An 18,036-nucleotide genomic window follows, 5' to 3' on the forward strand; every position below is an offset into this window, starting at 1 on the left:
GTTAACACGTTTTTTATAGTAAAGACCGAACTCTGGGTCGTAGTAGCCGAAATATTAAGAGAAAATCCACTCATCAACAAAACTATAGTAATGTTAAGACCGTTAGCTTAACTCCAGCCACTTCTGTGGTTTGATCTCAGTTTTATTATCAAATTGCTTGTAAGGATAAGGATATAGTTAGATATATAACTGTTAATAATAGTCTGCTGCTTGCTGATTTTGTGACTAAAAAGTGCAGGGTATCGGTCATAATAGTATATGCCTTTGTGGAACCGATTGACAGAGATAGCAGCTACTTGGATAAATTTTTCTTATAGCTACAGGAGCAAATTGACAAGATCTATGATAGAAATATGGTATTTTTATTAGAGGGTGCGAATAATCACATGCATAGGTTTGGTTTTCATCAGTTAAGGTTAAGGTCAATAATATTTATCAAACCAAGAAGCCAAATCCAAGTCAAGAAGCTCATCTTTTTTTTTACAAGGATGGAGAAGAAAATTTAACACGAAAGTTGAAAGATTGAAAATTGGAAAAATAAAAATTTGAAAATCGAAGTGAAATTTGAAAAATTGAAAATTGAGTACGTAAGGAGTGACAAAAAGCGAAGGAAGTAAAGATAATAGGAGTAAAACTGAAGAAAAAATAAAATTTGACAAAACTTGGGACGATAAAATATCAGTAAAAAAAGAAATTAAGGATGAGAAGGAAAAGAAAAATGACGAAGCCTTACAGCTGGAAAAAATATGATGCAGATGAAGAAAACAAATATGAAATAAAAAATAATCAAGGTGGAGATAACCAGACACTGAAAACATATAGAACTGAAATTTTAATGATTGTTTTTTAAAGATGGACTAACTTGCGGATCGGTTCTTTAAGCCTTGCGAAAGTATTGTTGGTCTTAATCTTGATGATTGATGAGAATCAAACCAATCCCGCTAGCTGTGGACAAGAAAAAAGCGAAAAAAAGATGCTTCCCATGCAAACAAATGGATTTTTCTTGTGTTTCAAGCTAATAAAACCTGTTGAGGACTTCCGGCCAAGGCAATTCTAATGGTGTACTTTGTGTTTCGGTCCGATACCCTTTTAAAGATTTCAGACTGTTTTGTTTTGTTACTATGGGCCTTGTTCGTGTTTTACTAGGTTTTAATCACGTTAATTCAACTTTACTTATAAGCGAGCAGAGTAGGGTAGGTTTTGTGCAACAAGTGTCATCGTACCTGCCGGTAGTGGTATCTCCCTTAAACTGCTGCGTATAGATAGTAGAAGCCTACACTTCCCTTGCTTATTGGTAGTTGAGCTTCTCAGATTAGCTTAATGCTTTTCAATATCATCCGATTACCTTCCTATATCATCTTTCCGTCTGCTCTGTGACGTATTTTCCTTTTTGGATTATCATGATTCTTCGATTACGTTTAATCACTGAAAGACAAGCATTAGCGAAAAACTTGTTTTGAATACTATATTGAATTTTCATGCGCGATCACTATCCGATTACGTGAAAATAGAGAGCATTGTAACCTTGGCTGTGAGCCGAATTATTACCATTATGATACGTCTGAGCGCCTTTTTGCTCTTGCGTCTGAAAAGTTATGTAGAAGCATTTCAAGCATTGTTTCTAGTAATCCTGCATGTCTAATTGTTGGAAATTTTAACTGCAACCTAACTGCTCCATCTGTCCGCTCTTCTTTGATTGGTGAAATTTTCGATAATCATTTGTATGTTGTTGATACAGACCAAGCTTTTACATACATTAATAATTCCTCGTCCACATCCAAAATAAGCCATGTTGTTGCTTCTCCCTTCTTAGATGTCTACCAACCGAAGATTCTTTGTAATTCTTTAATATCTGGTCACCAGCCTGTATCGTTTAACCAATTAAGCACTCACAAGCAGCACTCTCTGAGGAATAACGCATTCTCCTTGATATTTATTTTGCAGATATATGCCACGCTATACACTATGCAGAATCTTGTGCTGTTCCATTGAAGCGTCGCCATCTAGGAACAGTTCCCAAGTGGTATGAAAATCAAAGTCTCTCCCAATCTGGTGATTCAGTAAAGTTTTGGCTACATCTATGGATTGAATGCAACAGACCTCTGTCCAGTCCTGCTAATTCCATCCGCATCACAACAAAGGAAAAGTTGGCCAAGGAACTTCAGAACCCTCGCAAGAAAATCACAGAAGTCAGCACAAAAAATTAAAAATAACCCTCATTTCCTTTGGTCGACCCTCCGTCCAAGGATCCCCAAAACTTCCCTTTCTGCTGCTGATGTTCCTCTATTTGAGTGGTATTCTTTCTATGAGGCCGAATTCTCTCCACCAGACGCCTAACTTGAACACAAATATGCTGAACAGCTTGACCAATTTTGCATGCATTCTCTGACTCTGACTCTGATTTTACAGTGTCCGTAAAGTCTGTGGCTGATGCTATTACGTGTCTTAAACCAAAGCTGTCACGAGGCATAAATGGAATTCACGCTCTACATTTCAAAATGGTGGTCCTGCGCTTCTGGAACATCTCACGCTACTGCTGCAGATGATTTTTAAACAAGGATTGGTTCCGCCAACATTCTGCGTGGGAGATCTGTCTCCTATTCCAAAAACAAAAACCTCTAAGCAATGCACTTCTTTCAGGCCGGTAACTGTATCAACCAGTTTATGCACGCTTTATGAACTACTGTTCATAAAATAGCGTGAAGAAAAATGTTATACGCCTCCATATTAATTTGGCTTTCAACATGGAATTGGTTGTGCAGACGCCCTTGCAGCTGTTTCGTATGCACTGTTTGATGCTTCCTTTCTAGATAGTTCACTCACCTTGGTGAATCATGATGTTCGCCTCACCTTTTACTCCCTGGTCCACCCCCTTGTGCTTTTAAGGGTTGTTAAAAGGGGAGTAAATCCAACTCATTATTTCTCAAAGGGAAGTGTATGCTAAGTTACGAGTCAGTCTTAAAATCCCTCCTAAGCAAGACGAAATGACAAGGCCACTGGATAGAGCTGTACCAATTAAGAGACGTGCCATTGCCTCACCTTGTTATTTGAATGACTAGGTCCTCCAAACTCAGGACCGGTGTGAGATGTCTTGCATTCCTTCTTGCCTCAATATCTCATTAGTCACTTATGCTGATGAAATTTTTAACATCAGCCTAACTTAGGACAAAATATTTGAAACTTTCCAAAAAACTGTAAGCAGAATACTTAAAATCTGGTGTTTCTCTATTTTCACTTTATATTGCTGGTATTAATCTGTCTGTTGTGTTACTGCTATTTTTTTTTTTTATATTTGTTAATGCTCGTGTGTGGTGACCGCTGTAGATAAATCTAGACTGTACAATCATTCCCTATCTCAACCATTAGACAAAGCTGGACTGAGATGCAAGGGCTCCAGAACATATAAACAAGTATAAACATAAGCGATATTAGATATTTTTACGGGTAGGCACGCGTGTGGCAGAGGAAAATGATTGGTATGGTTGTAATAATGCAAAAGATAAAGATAACATAAAATTTCGAAGGACATTTTTATGGCCCCAAAAAAGAGTATACAAGAGGAAAAATTCAAGGAAATATTGTTTCTTACCAAGAAGAAAAAAGTTTTAACGCTCCGTGGTGCAATATTACTATCTAAAACAATAGATTATTGTGAAACCTAATAGATAATCTGTGCTAAATATGTTAGGTTGCCCCTTTGCGGTAAAACATTTTGTGGCAAATTTCAAATAGTCCCGCCACTTCGCGGATCCCTCTCCCACTATTTATGAAATTCCGGCTATTTCTCTGTTGCAGCGTTGATTAGAATTTAGCACTAGAATATTCTGTATTTGCTAAATTTTAATCCAAACCCCCCTTTTAGAAATCCTGAATAGGCCACTCTGTTAAGTCATACCTGTGAGATGGGACAGTACCGAACCGCTTTGCCGGCTAACCACATTTTTTTCTGATTTCGCAATTATGAATTATACAAATTTGAATCATTATTCAGTGACTGACAAATATACACTGGACCACTGATGGTAGATTAAATGGGCGGAGCTTTTTATACACGCCGAGAATGTAGTAGCCTAAAATTATTGAGTTTGATTATACTGTCTAAATTCATTTACAGTGGTGGCGACAAAAAAGTTTTTCTGATTAGATTTATATTGAATAAGGTGTTAGAGAAGGTGGGGTGCTATCACCTTTTATTTAAAAAATATTTTAGGTAATTTTCTACCATTTTCTGTCGAGTAGTGTGTGTTACGGCAATTTTGGTCTGAGTCATGTTGCTTACGCGGATGACATTTTACCACGCGGATTACGCATAGTAGAAAACGTCAGGGTTCTGAAAGTAATCTTCATTAACTAGCTAAAATAGAATTGCAGGTACGATTCTGCAAAGGGTGAGTTTTCATGTTTTAATGACCCGAATTAACTCTCCATTCGAAGGGTTCTTTGCTGCCTAGCTCGAAGAAAATCAATTGGCTTGGAGTGTCTTTTTGTTTAACTCTGTCTTCAATATATTCTGAGTTAGTTACTTTAATGATTTAAAAAAAAATGGGATATCTTATTGGAAAATTCGTCCAAACCACGGTCCAAAGGATATGTGTAACTTTCAAGAGCCGGAACTGGCGCTAGTGTCAACAAAAAAAAAACTCAACGCAGTGTAGTGTTTGGCGACACTTGACATTTTTTTTTCAGTTTACTAATGAGAATAATTAATTTTATTTATGTAGTTGGCAAAATTGGTTTAGTAATAAGTGTGATCTCAGGTCTTTACTGAAAACGATTACAAGATGCCAAGTGTCGCAAGGCGCTAGATAGCGTTAATTTTTTTTTTTTTCCGATACTAGCGCCAACTCATAATCTTTGCCGCGGTTGACTTAAACGAAATGGGCTTTACAGATTGGATGGTTCTTTTTGTCCTACATCAATTTTTTTTTCTTTCATGGTTTGCTAGTTTTCTCCGGAAAAATGATTATGAAAAGTTGAGTGTTGCACGTTTCCAGTATGGAAAATATCTTTTGTTTTTGCCTCGCCGTCACAAAATAGTAAGATTGTGGCATGATTTACTCCTTTCAGGCTTAATAAACTAGCTGTTGAAATGTTTTCAGAATCACCTAATCTGTTGAGTGTTAATTATCCTTAGTCTAACTTTTTTCCATTGTGACTATGATTAGCTTTTTGATTTGTGTGTATAGTTATTGTTTAGTCAATATTTTTGTGTTGGTTATTTTTTTTTTTACTCATCGATGTCTGTTTTCATCATGGGTACTAAATAAATGATACTAATTAATTTTTTCGTCCCTTTACATAACCTGATTTTTTAACTAATCTATTATTTTTTTTACCCATTGTTGTCACCTTTTTTTATTAGTTGATTTTCCCCCATTTTTGTCACCTGTTATGACAGATTTTCTTCCTGTTTTTTACTGATTTGTTAGTCTTTTTCATCCATTTTGTCGCCTTTTTTTTATTAATTGGTTCCCTCCTTGTTTTGTCACTCGCTATGAAACATTTCCTTTCTTTTTTTTACTGATCGGTTCATCTGTTTTACCCATTGTTGTCACCTGTTTTGTTTTATTAATTCGTTTCCCCCCATTTTTGCATCTGCTATGACACATTTCTTTCTCTTTTTACCGATTGATTAGTTATTTTCATCCATTTTTGCCACCTACTGTCACACCTTACTTCTGACTTAACTAGTATTTAACCGTGTACTTCTTTCATGTTTTTTTTCTTTTCTTTTTTCTGTTCTTTTTTACCCTTTAAACAAACATGTGTGGATGTATAGACTGTAATTCTGTAACTGTGTCAGATATGCTCTTCAAAGATGTCACCTAACACCTTTTTTATGTACTGCAGCGATTCTACATTCTCCTCTTTCTTGTTTCCTCTTTCTACATCTTCTTTGTTTCCTACATCTTCATTCCCCTCTTTCTTGTTTCTAGGCATTACCCACAATCTATGCAATGGGGACTTTTCATCACTTCCTGACAACGTTCAGGCTCTTGTTGGGGAGTCCATTAAATTGGCCTTACATGAAAATGTGTTCGATTCTATGAGTGTCCTATTCAAGCTAATTGAAGGAAATAGTATAGAAGGAATGGAAGAAGAAGCAGATAGAGATAAACATATTGATAGTGTATTTGAATCAATAGATATTCACCTTTCGGCTCAAAGCTCTGCTCTTATACTTTTAGCAAATTTATGTTGTTCAAGTAAGTTTCTTAATTATCTGTTTTCTTCTTTTGATAATTGCAAAAAATAAAGTTTTCTCTTTTAAGTTTCTTTTTTTCTTTTCTAGTTTTTATTCTTACTAGTTTTTTTTTTCTTTTCTCTTTAGTTTCTTTGTTTCTATCTTTAGTTTCTTTTTTCGAGATATCGTAAACGACCTTTTTGCGGGATGTATTTTGTAGCATTGTAGGGGTGATAAACAACTTGACAGCCTCTCTTAGGGGGTGGTAAATATAGGAGAAAAAATATTGTATGAATTCTGTGATATGGCGCTCATACTTTTTCTTTAGATACAATAATGGCTAACAACCCATATTCGGCTCATCCCTTGCTTTTGGCTGTCTCCTCCCATATAGGGCCCCTAGGAAATGCCTTAGAAAACTCTTTTAGACACAAGTAACAGTAGCGACGCGAACGCCACTGGTGGCAGAGTTAGGAACTAAAAAAGCGACCCGGGAATGACGAAAAGATTTCTGCTTATATTTTGAATCATTATAAAAATCCTCTTTTTTTATGTATATATTGTTGTCAATGTTTCTTATTTTGAAGTTGTAGTTACTATTGGCAGGAGTTGCTCTTTACTTGCTGTTCCTTAGAGCGAGTTGTTTGATGACTACTTACAGGCATTCCCTTTTATTTAAACATTTCACTTTTTTCAGGGAGTGTGGAAATATTTGTTTACTTTTTAATTCAATTGAAGATTTTTTTTTTTGTTAAGTAATCATTTCAGTGAATTCTAATGAAGATATCGTCCCTTGCTTTACTTTTAAGAACATCGTTTTTTAATCCTATCCCCGACCCCTCTTGGCCGCTCTGTGTCTGCAAACAACTCGTGTTTACAAGTTTTGAGGCAAAAATACAAATAACGGTCAAAATAAAATCTTATTGTTTGATTGGTTAAGTGAAAGCCTGCACAACCACGTGTCATTAACAAAAAATGAAAATTTGGGAATTTAGTTTTTAATCGAAAAGACCTCAATGTGCAGCTATTCAGGTTCTTGTAGTAACTGGTGCAACGTTTGAAATAATAAATATAAAAAATAATAATAAATTAAGCTTATTTTCAAAATGGGCTGAGAAGGTTTCATTTTCGAGAAACTCTGAATATAAGCATAAACAATGGATGCAAAATGAATTGGGTTTTATATAACATAGGTATATATAACATAGGTTTTATATAACATAGGTATCAAACTGACTTAAGCTGTAAATGCATAAATAAAACAGTCAGTGAGTGGAAGAAAACGAGTTCAAAGATAATGTTAAAGCCTAATCCGCTTTCACTCGTATGTCATTTCGCCCCTCGTTTTCACTTGTATTCTTTTATATTTGCTGTATTTGCCGCGTTATCAAGTCTTTTAAGACAGTGTTTTTTTTTATACTTTTTGCCGTACCCAATTTGTGGCTCATTACCATTCTGATACTTCATCTCAGGTTTCTCTAATTTCAGGTCAGTACACCATTTATGAGAAATATTCAGGGGCTGGGAGGAGGGGTACAAGAGAGGGGAAGCTTTTGTTGTTGTTTTTTAATGCAAGTGCACTTTCATCGGAAGTTCAGATACTGATAAAACTTACAAGTAATTGAAAATTCGGAAGTCGCCAAAAAATTGTTCACGAATTTAAAATTTATATACGGCAAAAGTACAAGAGTATAAATATATAAGATGGTAAATTGAGGACAGCGTGCGAAAACGGCTTAAGAAGGTGCAGCTTTCCTTTGATGGTGTAATCGTTACAGGAGAAATGTGCTGTCAAATTTGACTAATTAGATTCGCTTATTTATCTTAACTGTACAACGTAACAACACTGATGAAAGGGTGATACTGCCCAAAAAAGTTTTAATTTTGAAATAACCAAAAGAAAATTTTAGAAGACTGTGCTTCTCAGGTATTAATAGATCAAAGATGAGTACGGAAGGCAAAAGATTTTATTAATTTGGTATTCTTGGTACTTTAAGGTTCGTTCTCTCAGGGTCCAGATTTGCTAAACAAGTTCAAAATTGTTTATTCAGACCAAATAAATGGAAAATTGACCAAAACATTCGGCACAAATTGAGCAAAAGGTTGCTCTATTTTCACCCAAATGCTGGAATGCATAATTAATAAGAAAATCAAAAAATGTTGATATATGTCAGCTTTTGCACAGACTTAGCAAGCCTATAATACTTTTTATTTTATTTAGATGACTCAGAAGACTGGGAAGATGTTTCGTCTGAAGATGAAAGTGAAGTAGTCAATGGTAAAGATGAATCTATGCCGAAAACCATTGCTGAAGATATCTGTGCTCTACCAGGAGCAATCTTGAGTGTTTTCAGACAAGATTCAAGCAGTGGATTTCACGTTCTTCAATTAGTTTTGAATAAAACTATTCCAATTCCTGAAAATCTAATTAGGACAAATAATGGGAAATATGTGAAGCGATGGAAAAGCTTAGTATTAAGGTATGGAGCTTTAAGCCGTGTTCATTTTGCCAGATTTGTAATTATATAGGAGAACATGAATTGAATTATTCCGAATTATATATTATTTAGTTTTATTCAATTAAGTTAACTAAGTTTATAAATCAATAATGCAGTTAAAGCTATGTTCTAGTAGTAGGCTATACTTACCTGGCTGGGGAGCTGCCTTGATGATTAAGGAGGCGCTCCCAGGGTGAGGCCTTTCCATTGCACTTCGGATTGGCTGACCCCTGTGATTACCCCAAATGGAGGTAACTCAACAGCGTTTTTTTTTTGTAGTGGGGACTGCGTTCGCGCGGACTCTTTTTTTTTTTTTTTTTTTTTTTTTTTTTTTTTTTTTTTTTTTTTTTTTTTTACTTGAGGAGTGGCGCCCCTCGAGGAAATTTTAGCCTAGTTAACAACACAGTATTCGAACGGGGTTCTACATTAATGGACAATTCTTCTGGGTATTAGTATGTTTTGACGGGCTTCTTCGCCTGAAACCTCTTCCTAGCTAATTTATCTACTATGGGCTGCCTCCCCGTAGTAGCATAATATTTGTAGGCATGAATATATAATGAATTGGAGATGATAAGCTTGAGATTGTCTGTGCAGGATTTTGACTTTTGTTGATAGAAGAGCATCGCCAAGTGCTGAAAACCATGTTGTGACCAAGGTGGGCCCAGGATTGCACAAAGCCTCCATTCATGGATGTCCCAGGGACTTCTTTGCTGTCCGGTTCTAAGCCGGCTTAAGCACTTCGGTATAGACTTGAGAAGATATATAATCCCCGTCCTACACTGGTATCCGGGATCATTGCTTTTCCTGAGGCCAAAATAATTTCAATCATTTAAAGAACATGAAAATTGGAACTTGGAATGTTACGACGTTAAAAAATGACCATTGTATCGATATTTTGACTAACGAATTTAGAAGATTTGATCTGGACTTATTATTGGGGTGCATAGACAGCGAGTAGGGCTCATGATGAATAAGGAAGCTGCTAATTCTTGGTGGCTTAGATTGTATTAATAATAGAATACTAATTGCTCAGTTTATGGCTAAAATGTTCAGATTATCAGTTATAGTTGTTTATACCCCTGTAGAACCGACTGACGGAGACACTAGGGACTCAGATGAACTTACAGTTTAAGAAGCAAATAGACAGGGTTCCAGGTAGACATATGATGTTTTTACTGGGAGATTTAAACGCCCAGTTCGGTAGAGATAGGGGTATATGGTATCCTAGCCTAGGTAAATTTGGTGTAGGAAAAAAAAACAGCAATGGATTCAGACTTTTGCAATTTTGTAGGTATTAGAATCTAGTTATAACCAATATGGTGTTTGGTCATAAAATAGCTCATAAGTTAACATGGTAATCGTATGATGGTAAGACAGCAAATCTTATTGATTATGTTAAGGTAAACCGAAGACTGGCAGGATCAATACAAGATACTAGGGTATATAGGAGCGCTGTTGTTGATGTTAAAAGTAAAGATCATCATCTAGTAGTGTCAAGGTTTAATTTTAAGCTGAATTTTCGGAAGGGTAACCACCTCCCGGGAAATTATGATGTTGGTAGACTCCAGGATGAGAATTTGAGAGAAACTTTCCAGGAACAGTCGAATGCTAAATTTGAGAGTTTGAAATTTGATTCAGTTTGAAATGTGGAAGATGGTTGGAATAATTTTAGAAAAATAATTTGTGAAGCTGCTGAAGGTGTCTTAGGGAAGAAAGCTAGGACTGCAGCTAAGAATAATAGTTGAAAAGTTTTATGTTTAATAGAAAGGAGAAAGGACTTGTACAAGAATTATCTGAGTGATAGATCATATGAAAACAAAAGGAATGTAAAGAAAGTGGTGAAAACATTAAAATATGAACTAAGGAGGTGTGAAGTGAAGGCCATGGATAAAATCGCCGAGGATTTAGAAGATGCAGCTAGACGGCATAATAGTAAAATATTCTACTGGCATGTTAATAAATTAAGAGGGAGTAGTCAATCCGGACTTGGCCCAGTTAAATATAGGAACGGGGTTACAATTAGTTATAAAGAAAGAATTAAAGAGAGATGGGCAGAACATTTTGAGAATGTGCTAAAGCAAGATAGAGTTGCAGGAAAAGATGTAGAGGAAAATGAAAAAGTTTGTGATACCTTGGATGTGAAGGAAGATTTGTTTTGTGAGGAAGAATTAGCGACAGTACTAAAAGGATTAAAAAATAATAAGGCTCCAGGTGCAGATAGGGTGGTAAATGTGTTTCTTTAATATGGTGGCTCTGAGGCTAGAAATAAATTACTGAAGATTATGAATATGATTTTTGAAAAAGAGGAAGTACCTAACAATTTTAGGAAAACCTTAATTAAGCCACTTTATAAAAAAGGTGATAAAAATGAGTGTGGTAATTATCAAGGCATTAGTTTGGTCTCTGTAGGTAGCAAATTACTTAGTAATGGGATATTTTTTAGACTGAGAGATGCCGTAGACCAAGTATTAAGAGAAAAACAGTATGGTTTTAGAAAAGGTAGAGGATGTTTCGACCAAATTTTCACTCTTAAGTTAATAATTGAGAAGTGCCTGAGTTGTCAAACACCTTTGGTCCTCAGTTTTATAGATTATGAGCAAGCGTTCGATTTTGTTGATAGAAGAGCTTTGGTAAAGGTTTTATCCTTGTATGGTATACCAGACAAATACGTTAAATTGATTAGTGCTATGTACGAGAATAACACTGCTGCGGTTAAGGTAGGAAATGAGGTTAGCAGCTGGTTTTGTATTAAATCAGGACTTAAGCAGGGTTGTGTTCTATCCCCCTTTATATGGATTTTGTCTTAAGGAGCACAGGAAAGGCAATGGGAGACCACGGAATCAAATGGGGAGAAAAACGTATCCAAGGCTTAGATTATGCTGATGATTTAAGCATCCTAGATGAAAGTCTGAGCAAAATGAATTAACTTTTAGAGGTTTTGCGAGGTCAGGGTGCTATAATAGGATATGAAAGTCTGAGCAAAATGAATGAATTTTTAGAGGTTTTGCGAGGTCAGGGTGCTAGAATCGGTTTGAAAATCAATGTTAAGAAGCTTAAGCCACTAAGACTAGGAATAAGTGAAGATGAAAAGGTACGTTGGGTAATAAAAAGATTGATCAGGTGGGCAGCTTAACTTACCTTGGTAGTATTATTAGTAAAAATGGTGGGAGCAGTGAAGATAGTAAATGCTTTTCTAGTAGGCTCCAATTAGATTGTTATTTTTCAATCTACATTGGAGAAATGACAAAAAAATGGAAATACAACGGTTATCAAATGCAAGAAGCTCGTATATCTGCTCATACAAAATAAGTCTATACAAAGATAGATTTATTCTTTAGTAATACTGTTCTCTTTACTTTATTTCTTGAGAAAAAAAGTCTCTTCATTATGGTGCCTTATTTTGCGTTCAGAGCTTAATATATTTGCTACCTGTTCAAAAAGTGCTTAGAATTAGCTCCTCCAATGCCTAGTGGCGTATAGGACGGCAATACTTAACCTCCACCTTGGATGATGCCTAACCAAAGATAACACCTCATTGAGGAAAGAATGTAGACCTATTGCCTTAGCTTCTAGGGAATGGCCAATCGTGGTGCATTGTCTAACATTTGGCACGAAAGTCTTTTCAGTCTCTTTCAGCTCATATGGTCTCAGTACCACTGCCTTCTTAGTCTGAGTTAATCGGTTATTTGCAGTTGCTTAGTGAGAGACCTGATATGAGTGTTAGGTATTCTATCAGTCGAAGTCTTCGTAGGTAATTATTCTATCTGTAGGTAATTATTCTATTAAGGTATTATTAGGTAATTTGTAGATAATTATTAAATCTGTTGGTAAATATTCTATTAGGTAATTATTTTATTAAGGTATTATTGGGTAATTTGTAGGTAACTATTCCATCTGTAGGTAAGCATTCTATTTGGTAATTATTCTGTCAAGGTACTATTAGGTAATTCGTAGGTAATTATTCTATCTGTTGGTAAGTATTCTATTAGGTAGTTATTTTATTAAGGCATTTATAGGTAATTCGCAGGTAATTATTCTATCTGTAGATAAGTATTCTATTAGGTAATTATTCTATTAACGCATTATTAGGTAATTCGTAGGTAATTACTCTATATGTAGGTAAGTATTCTATTTGGTGATTATTCTATTAAGGTATTATTAGGTAATTCGTAGGTAATTATGCTATCTGTAGGTTAGTATTCTATTAGATAATTATTCTATTAAGTTATTATTAGGTAATTCGTAGGTAATTATTCAATCTGTAGGTAATTATTCTATTAAGGTATTATTAGGTAATTCGTAGGTAATTACTCTATCTGTAGGTAATTATTCTGTTAAGGTATTCTATAAAATAATTATTCTATTAAGGTATTATTAGGTAATTCGTAGGTAATTATTCAATCTATGGGTAATTATTTTATTAGGTATTCTATCTGTTCTTCGTAGGTATTTATTCTCAGATCAAGTAACCTTTCCTCTACAGCCTTAGAGAAACTCTAGGAATAACATCCATATGTCATTATGGATACTACATTGTTATTAAACAGATGTTCTTTCAGCTTCAGAATGTACTTTCTTCAAGTCCAAATATTATTTAAGTGAAAGAATGCTGCACCTTTTAAGGAATTGGGCAAGCCGAAGCATGACCTCTCTACCAAATCTGCCGTCATGGGTTATTGTGCTGCCCACCTGCTTGAACTAAATTGAATGTTCAAAACTTTGGTAAAATAAAACTTTCCAAAACTTCGGCAAGTCTTGTACAAAATAAGTGTTTGCAAAGATAGATTTGTTCCTTGGCGATGCTGTTCACTTCATTTACTTTGCAGAATAAAATCTATTCGCTGTGATGCTTTCTTTTGCCTTGGAAACTTAGTGCCTCTGCTGTCTGTTCAAGACTTTGGTGGAGCTGATAATCTCTTTCAAGCATGGTGTGACCTCAACCAAATGCTTTTTCAAACAAACGGTAAGTTAAATTGACTTATCGGTAAGTTAGTAACAATAAATAAATTCTTAAAATTAAAACCCATATTGAACTTGATATTGAACTAAAGTTAATAGACTTAAGTTAAACGGTAAACAGTGAGTTAATAAACGGTCAGTTAAATAAAGGAACAGTTAATTTTTTTTTTAAGAATTCAAGCATAAAATGAATAAAGGAACTTATAGGCTATAATTGCCAGATAGAGTGTACCAAAAAACAGAGAAATAACTTGTAAAAAATGTTGTGATTAAAAAGTTTCGTTCTGTCACTGGCTTAAAATTGTATACAGAAGAACCAATGAGGTCTTGAATTGTATGGGCTCATCGTCTGAAGTAAAATTCATTTTCATCAAGCTCTCAGCTTAATTCGGTTCTGAAACCAAAAAGGTTTCAAAGAGAAAGGATTATTTGTAAATTGATAACAATCAATCAATTTATTTTCTGTCCGCTTCACAAATGGAGACAAATAAGCGGAGTAAAAAGAAAAGAGAAAAAATAATACACTCATCAACAAGTACAAAATATTTACACTAACTTACAATTGCAGTACGAGGCGAGCTAGAGGTAAGTCAGCAAGAAACTGACTTACCTCTAACTATATACCTAATAATTATAATTTTTATTATATTATTAAAATAATAATTATAATATATATTATTATAATTAAATATTTTTATAAACCTAATAATTATTAGGTTTATATAATAACTATATAAGGATAATTTATTAATTGTAGAAGGGTGATTAAAGGTAGTATAATAGAAGTGTTATTAATAATTATATTGTAATAATTAAGGTTATATAATAATTATACAAGGGTAATTAATTAATTATATAAGGTTAAGTAAAGCTAGTATAATATAAGGGCAATTCCTTCTTAATCAAAAGAACTTATCTATATAAATGATTAAGTTGATTTTATAGGGAGTAATAATAGCCCGGGAGAGTGCAAAAGGGGCAATCTGCTCGAATTAATGCAATCTGCTCGAATAAAGGGGCGGAAGAAAGAACTGTGTCTCAGAAGACCAAAATTGTCTGTGGCCCTTTCTTTAAACAGCTGATTTAAAATATAGAACAAAAATTTAGAGTGTCAAGCAAATATGTCTCAACAAGATTTTGGACGGAACTAAACTATTAGTATCGTAAAAATGTTTTTGGGGGAATACCAGTTTAAAAACATTAAGAATTTGGTCGCGTTTCATTCAGTTCCATAATAGAATTTGGTTTTATTTCATTCAGTTGTATAATTCAGTTTCGCCATTCAATACAACAGACATAATAGAACCCAGAGCTAGGTTCCTGGCTCCTTTTAAACCGATTGAAATAATCAATAGTCACGATTTTTACCGATTTTATTTTTATTATTGTTAAATATGTGCTTATGTTTTATTTTTATTATTGTTAAATATTTGCATAAAACTGCATAAAAATACATAATTGCGCAATTTTTATATTGTTTCAGAAGTATCTACGCAGTCAGACTTAGCAGAAGCTGCTGTTAATACAGTTAGGAGTATTACAGAAAAGATAAAAGAGGTGAGCTATAAATTTATTAATAAATATTAATAAAAAATTATATCAATAAAAAAACAATAAAATACTATAATAAAAAAATTATTAATTAATTTATTTATTAATAAATAAATGTTTTTTTAACGATTTAACTATCTTCTATAGTTAATATCTTCTATCTGCTAACTCTTTTGTATTGGCAATAAATCTATCTATTTAATAGTTCAATAACGATAAATTTATCTATATAATTTACTTTTGTAATAATCTAAATATTCATTAATCAATAAATTCTTTAATGAACAATAAAATAATTACCTCTTAAATAAACCAAAACAAACCGTTGATTTGTCGTATTGACTTTTATTTCTCATACCAACAGACTTTACAGAAGCTGATATGATTGGAGGCTCAAAGTGGGCTTTTGGTTCTCCAAATCTTTGTTCCAGCTCAAAATTTTCGTAGAAAGGTTGGCGGGCATTTTACTTCACTAATGGGATTGATATATATGGGCAAATTATCCAGGGAAATGGGACATGGAAATGAGTATTTTGGAGACGTGTTCCCTTTCTCCGACCTCCAGACCGCTTAGAACTTATGAGAAAGGGATGTTTGACTATGGGGAGAAAGTGGATGAATTTTCAGAGCGTCCATCAATTCTAGCCCAGCTTCTACTGCGAGCATCACTTCTAGCTTCCGGCCTAGTCGAGTGGTTAGCGCCCTACACTTGAAATCCTGAGGACAGTGGTTCCAGTCCTGGTGTCGAGTCCTTTTTTACCGTAGTCAGGGGTTCGAGTCCTGGTGTCGCTGGTTATTTAGTTTGGGACGGGGTCAATGGTGTGACTCTGTAAGCTCAGCTGGAGTTAACCCAACTCTAAATGGGTACCTGGGGAAATCTGAGGGGGAAAACACGGTAAGCGTCGGATGATTTGCCCCAAACCACACATTACAGTCCCGGCCCAAGGCAGACAATCAGGAGACCGGTACCTTCGCTACGCAGACCATTGGTCAGCATGCGAAGAAATTCTTTTTTAATTCCATTACTTATAGATCCCACCTACTCTCCTTATTAAAGTGTCTTTTTTGGCTTGAATTTTGGTAGGATGACACCTGTTGTCAAAGAGGCGTTTGTCAGGAAATTTTAGACCGTTAAGCACTGGTGCAGTTCTGATGCTTTCAGGCTTGAGCCAAAAGTTTCATCGCTGTAGGATTTCTGCTCTATCATAAAGAGTGACTTGTAAGTAAAAATCGTAAAGCTCGTTCATCGTCAGAGATGTGGGATTTCATACTTGTACTATTTGATCTGTATTTATTAGTTTCAGATATTTTTTAGGGTGAAGAAGGTGTCCTTATGCAAATGTATACGCAACGGTCATAAGCAATAGTGCTAAGCAATGTTGTAGTTTTGTAGTAATTAGTAAAGTGCTTTTGTGGCAATCACTCTGTGAAAGACATAGAATTAAATTGTAGGTATTTAATAGGTACTGTTTTTTGAGTCAAAAAAATTAAGTCTTAGCTGTACCTGTTCCATTTGAAAACTGTTCCATTTGGAAGAGTATACCTGTTCAGTATACCTGTTCAGTAAACCAATAGAACAGTAAACCTGTTCCATTTGAAAACTAACAATGCTGACTAGGTGCCAAAAAATTGAGAATAAAGCTGGTTTCGAGATCACAGGGAATTATAGATTGTCTTTCAAAAATATCTCATCATTTTGTTTTCTCTAATAATAATTTTAGTGACGGTCAAAAATACCCTTCCTGCAAGGAATTTAATACCCGCAGCCCTTTGTTTTCTCTAATAAGGCTCTTCGTGAGATTCGTCATTTTAAAAGTGTTGAGGTTATAAGCTTGGTATACCGTAAACGAAATCAACGGGTTGCCCTCGTAACACTGCCTAATTTGAAAAATTGCCTGCCTAGCCCGTATTCATACCCTGGTTAATCATTAACATGATGTATGAATCAAATATTAGATATTCTTCCAGTTGACCTTTTCCCTTCTTTCCATTCTGTACTCTATGTCATGAAACATGTTCAACATCTTTTGCCTGATTATTTTTTTTTGTGCATAATATGTTTTTTCCAGGGTGATAATCAGATTTCACATTCTTATTTTACCCACGGCAGTTCTGGAGTTTTTTCAGTCTTTAACAAAATCTTAAAGATCTCGTTTTTCTCCACTTCATAGTATTCTAAATAATCGGAATAAAATTATTTTCAAAAATCATCTAACGAGTAGTTGTAACTTTATTTGAATTTGGAGTGGAGATTCTTGATTTTATTTATTTTTTGTTTGTTTATTGTTTGGACTTTATTTGGTGTTTTTTTGAGATTGTAATATTTACTTTTATTGTTGAGTGTATGGTGTATTGTTGAGTGTTGAGTGTATTGTTGAGTGTAGGTCGACCCACACACGAGTCGCTATTACCATGCTGCTGGACATTATTTTGAGAATATTGTAAAAAAAAATCTTTTGTTGATTTTAAAGAACTTGAAATTCTTTGGCGAAGCCGATCAAAGGTTGTTGTAACACTTTACGTAGCCCTAGTAAACTCAATCAAGTCTTACTTAGAGTTGCCTAAGTAAGAGATATTTAGAAAGACCCAAACCTAATGTGTCATTTGTCTCCTTTATTTGGTATGATTCTAAAAGAACGATTTTTGACAATATATCCTAGTAAGTACTGATAATACTTACTACTAGTACTTACCTAGTATATACTTACCTAGTAAGTATGTAGTATTAAGGGAAAATTTTTGTTAGGTTTAGTCTTCTTCAGGTGCTTCCAGAGAGAAAGGGGCGAGGGATTACAGCCCAATTTAAATTTTGCCGCTTTTAGTGTTTTCTATCTAAGTAGTCTT

At 34.6% G+C, this 18,036-nt stretch overlaps 1 protein-coding gene and 1 non-coding gene across 2 annotated transcripts in view; both read left to right on the forward strand.

Annotated features, from left to right (window-relative positions):
- LOC148945827 (HEAT repeat-containing protein 3) overlaps window positions 1-18,036 on the forward strand; it is a 96,011-nt gene that overhangs the window by 63,182 nt on the left and 14,793 nt on the right. Inside the window, exons 7-10 of the mRNA XM_089097899.1 lie at window positions 5,937-6,206; window positions 8,406-8,664; window positions 13,509-13,645; window positions 15,125-15,198. Coding sequence (XP_088954025.1) covers window positions 5,937-6,206; window positions 8,406-8,664; window positions 13,509-13,645; window positions 15,125-15,198 — 740 coding nt within the window. The remainder of the gene's footprint in view (window positions 1-5,936; window positions 6,207-8,405; window positions 8,665-13,508; window positions 13,646-15,124; window positions 15,199-18,036) is intronic.
- LOC148945828 (U1 spliceosomal RNA) lies at window positions 8,825-8,988 on the forward strand. Its single transcript, XR_016142673.1, has one exon. It is a non-coding gene; the product is annotated as a U1 spliceosomal RNA (small nuclear RNA).

The sequence above is a fragment of the Artemia sp. Qi Xiang Cuo genome, chromosome 12 (assembly GCF_049724085.1).
Source record: "Artemia sp. Qi Xiang Cuo chromosome 12, ASM4972408v1, whole genome shotgun sequence".
Classification (NCBI taxonomy): domain Eukaryota; kingdom Metazoa; phylum Arthropoda; class Branchiopoda; order Anostraca; family Artemiidae; genus Artemia; species Artemia sp. Qi Xiang Cuo.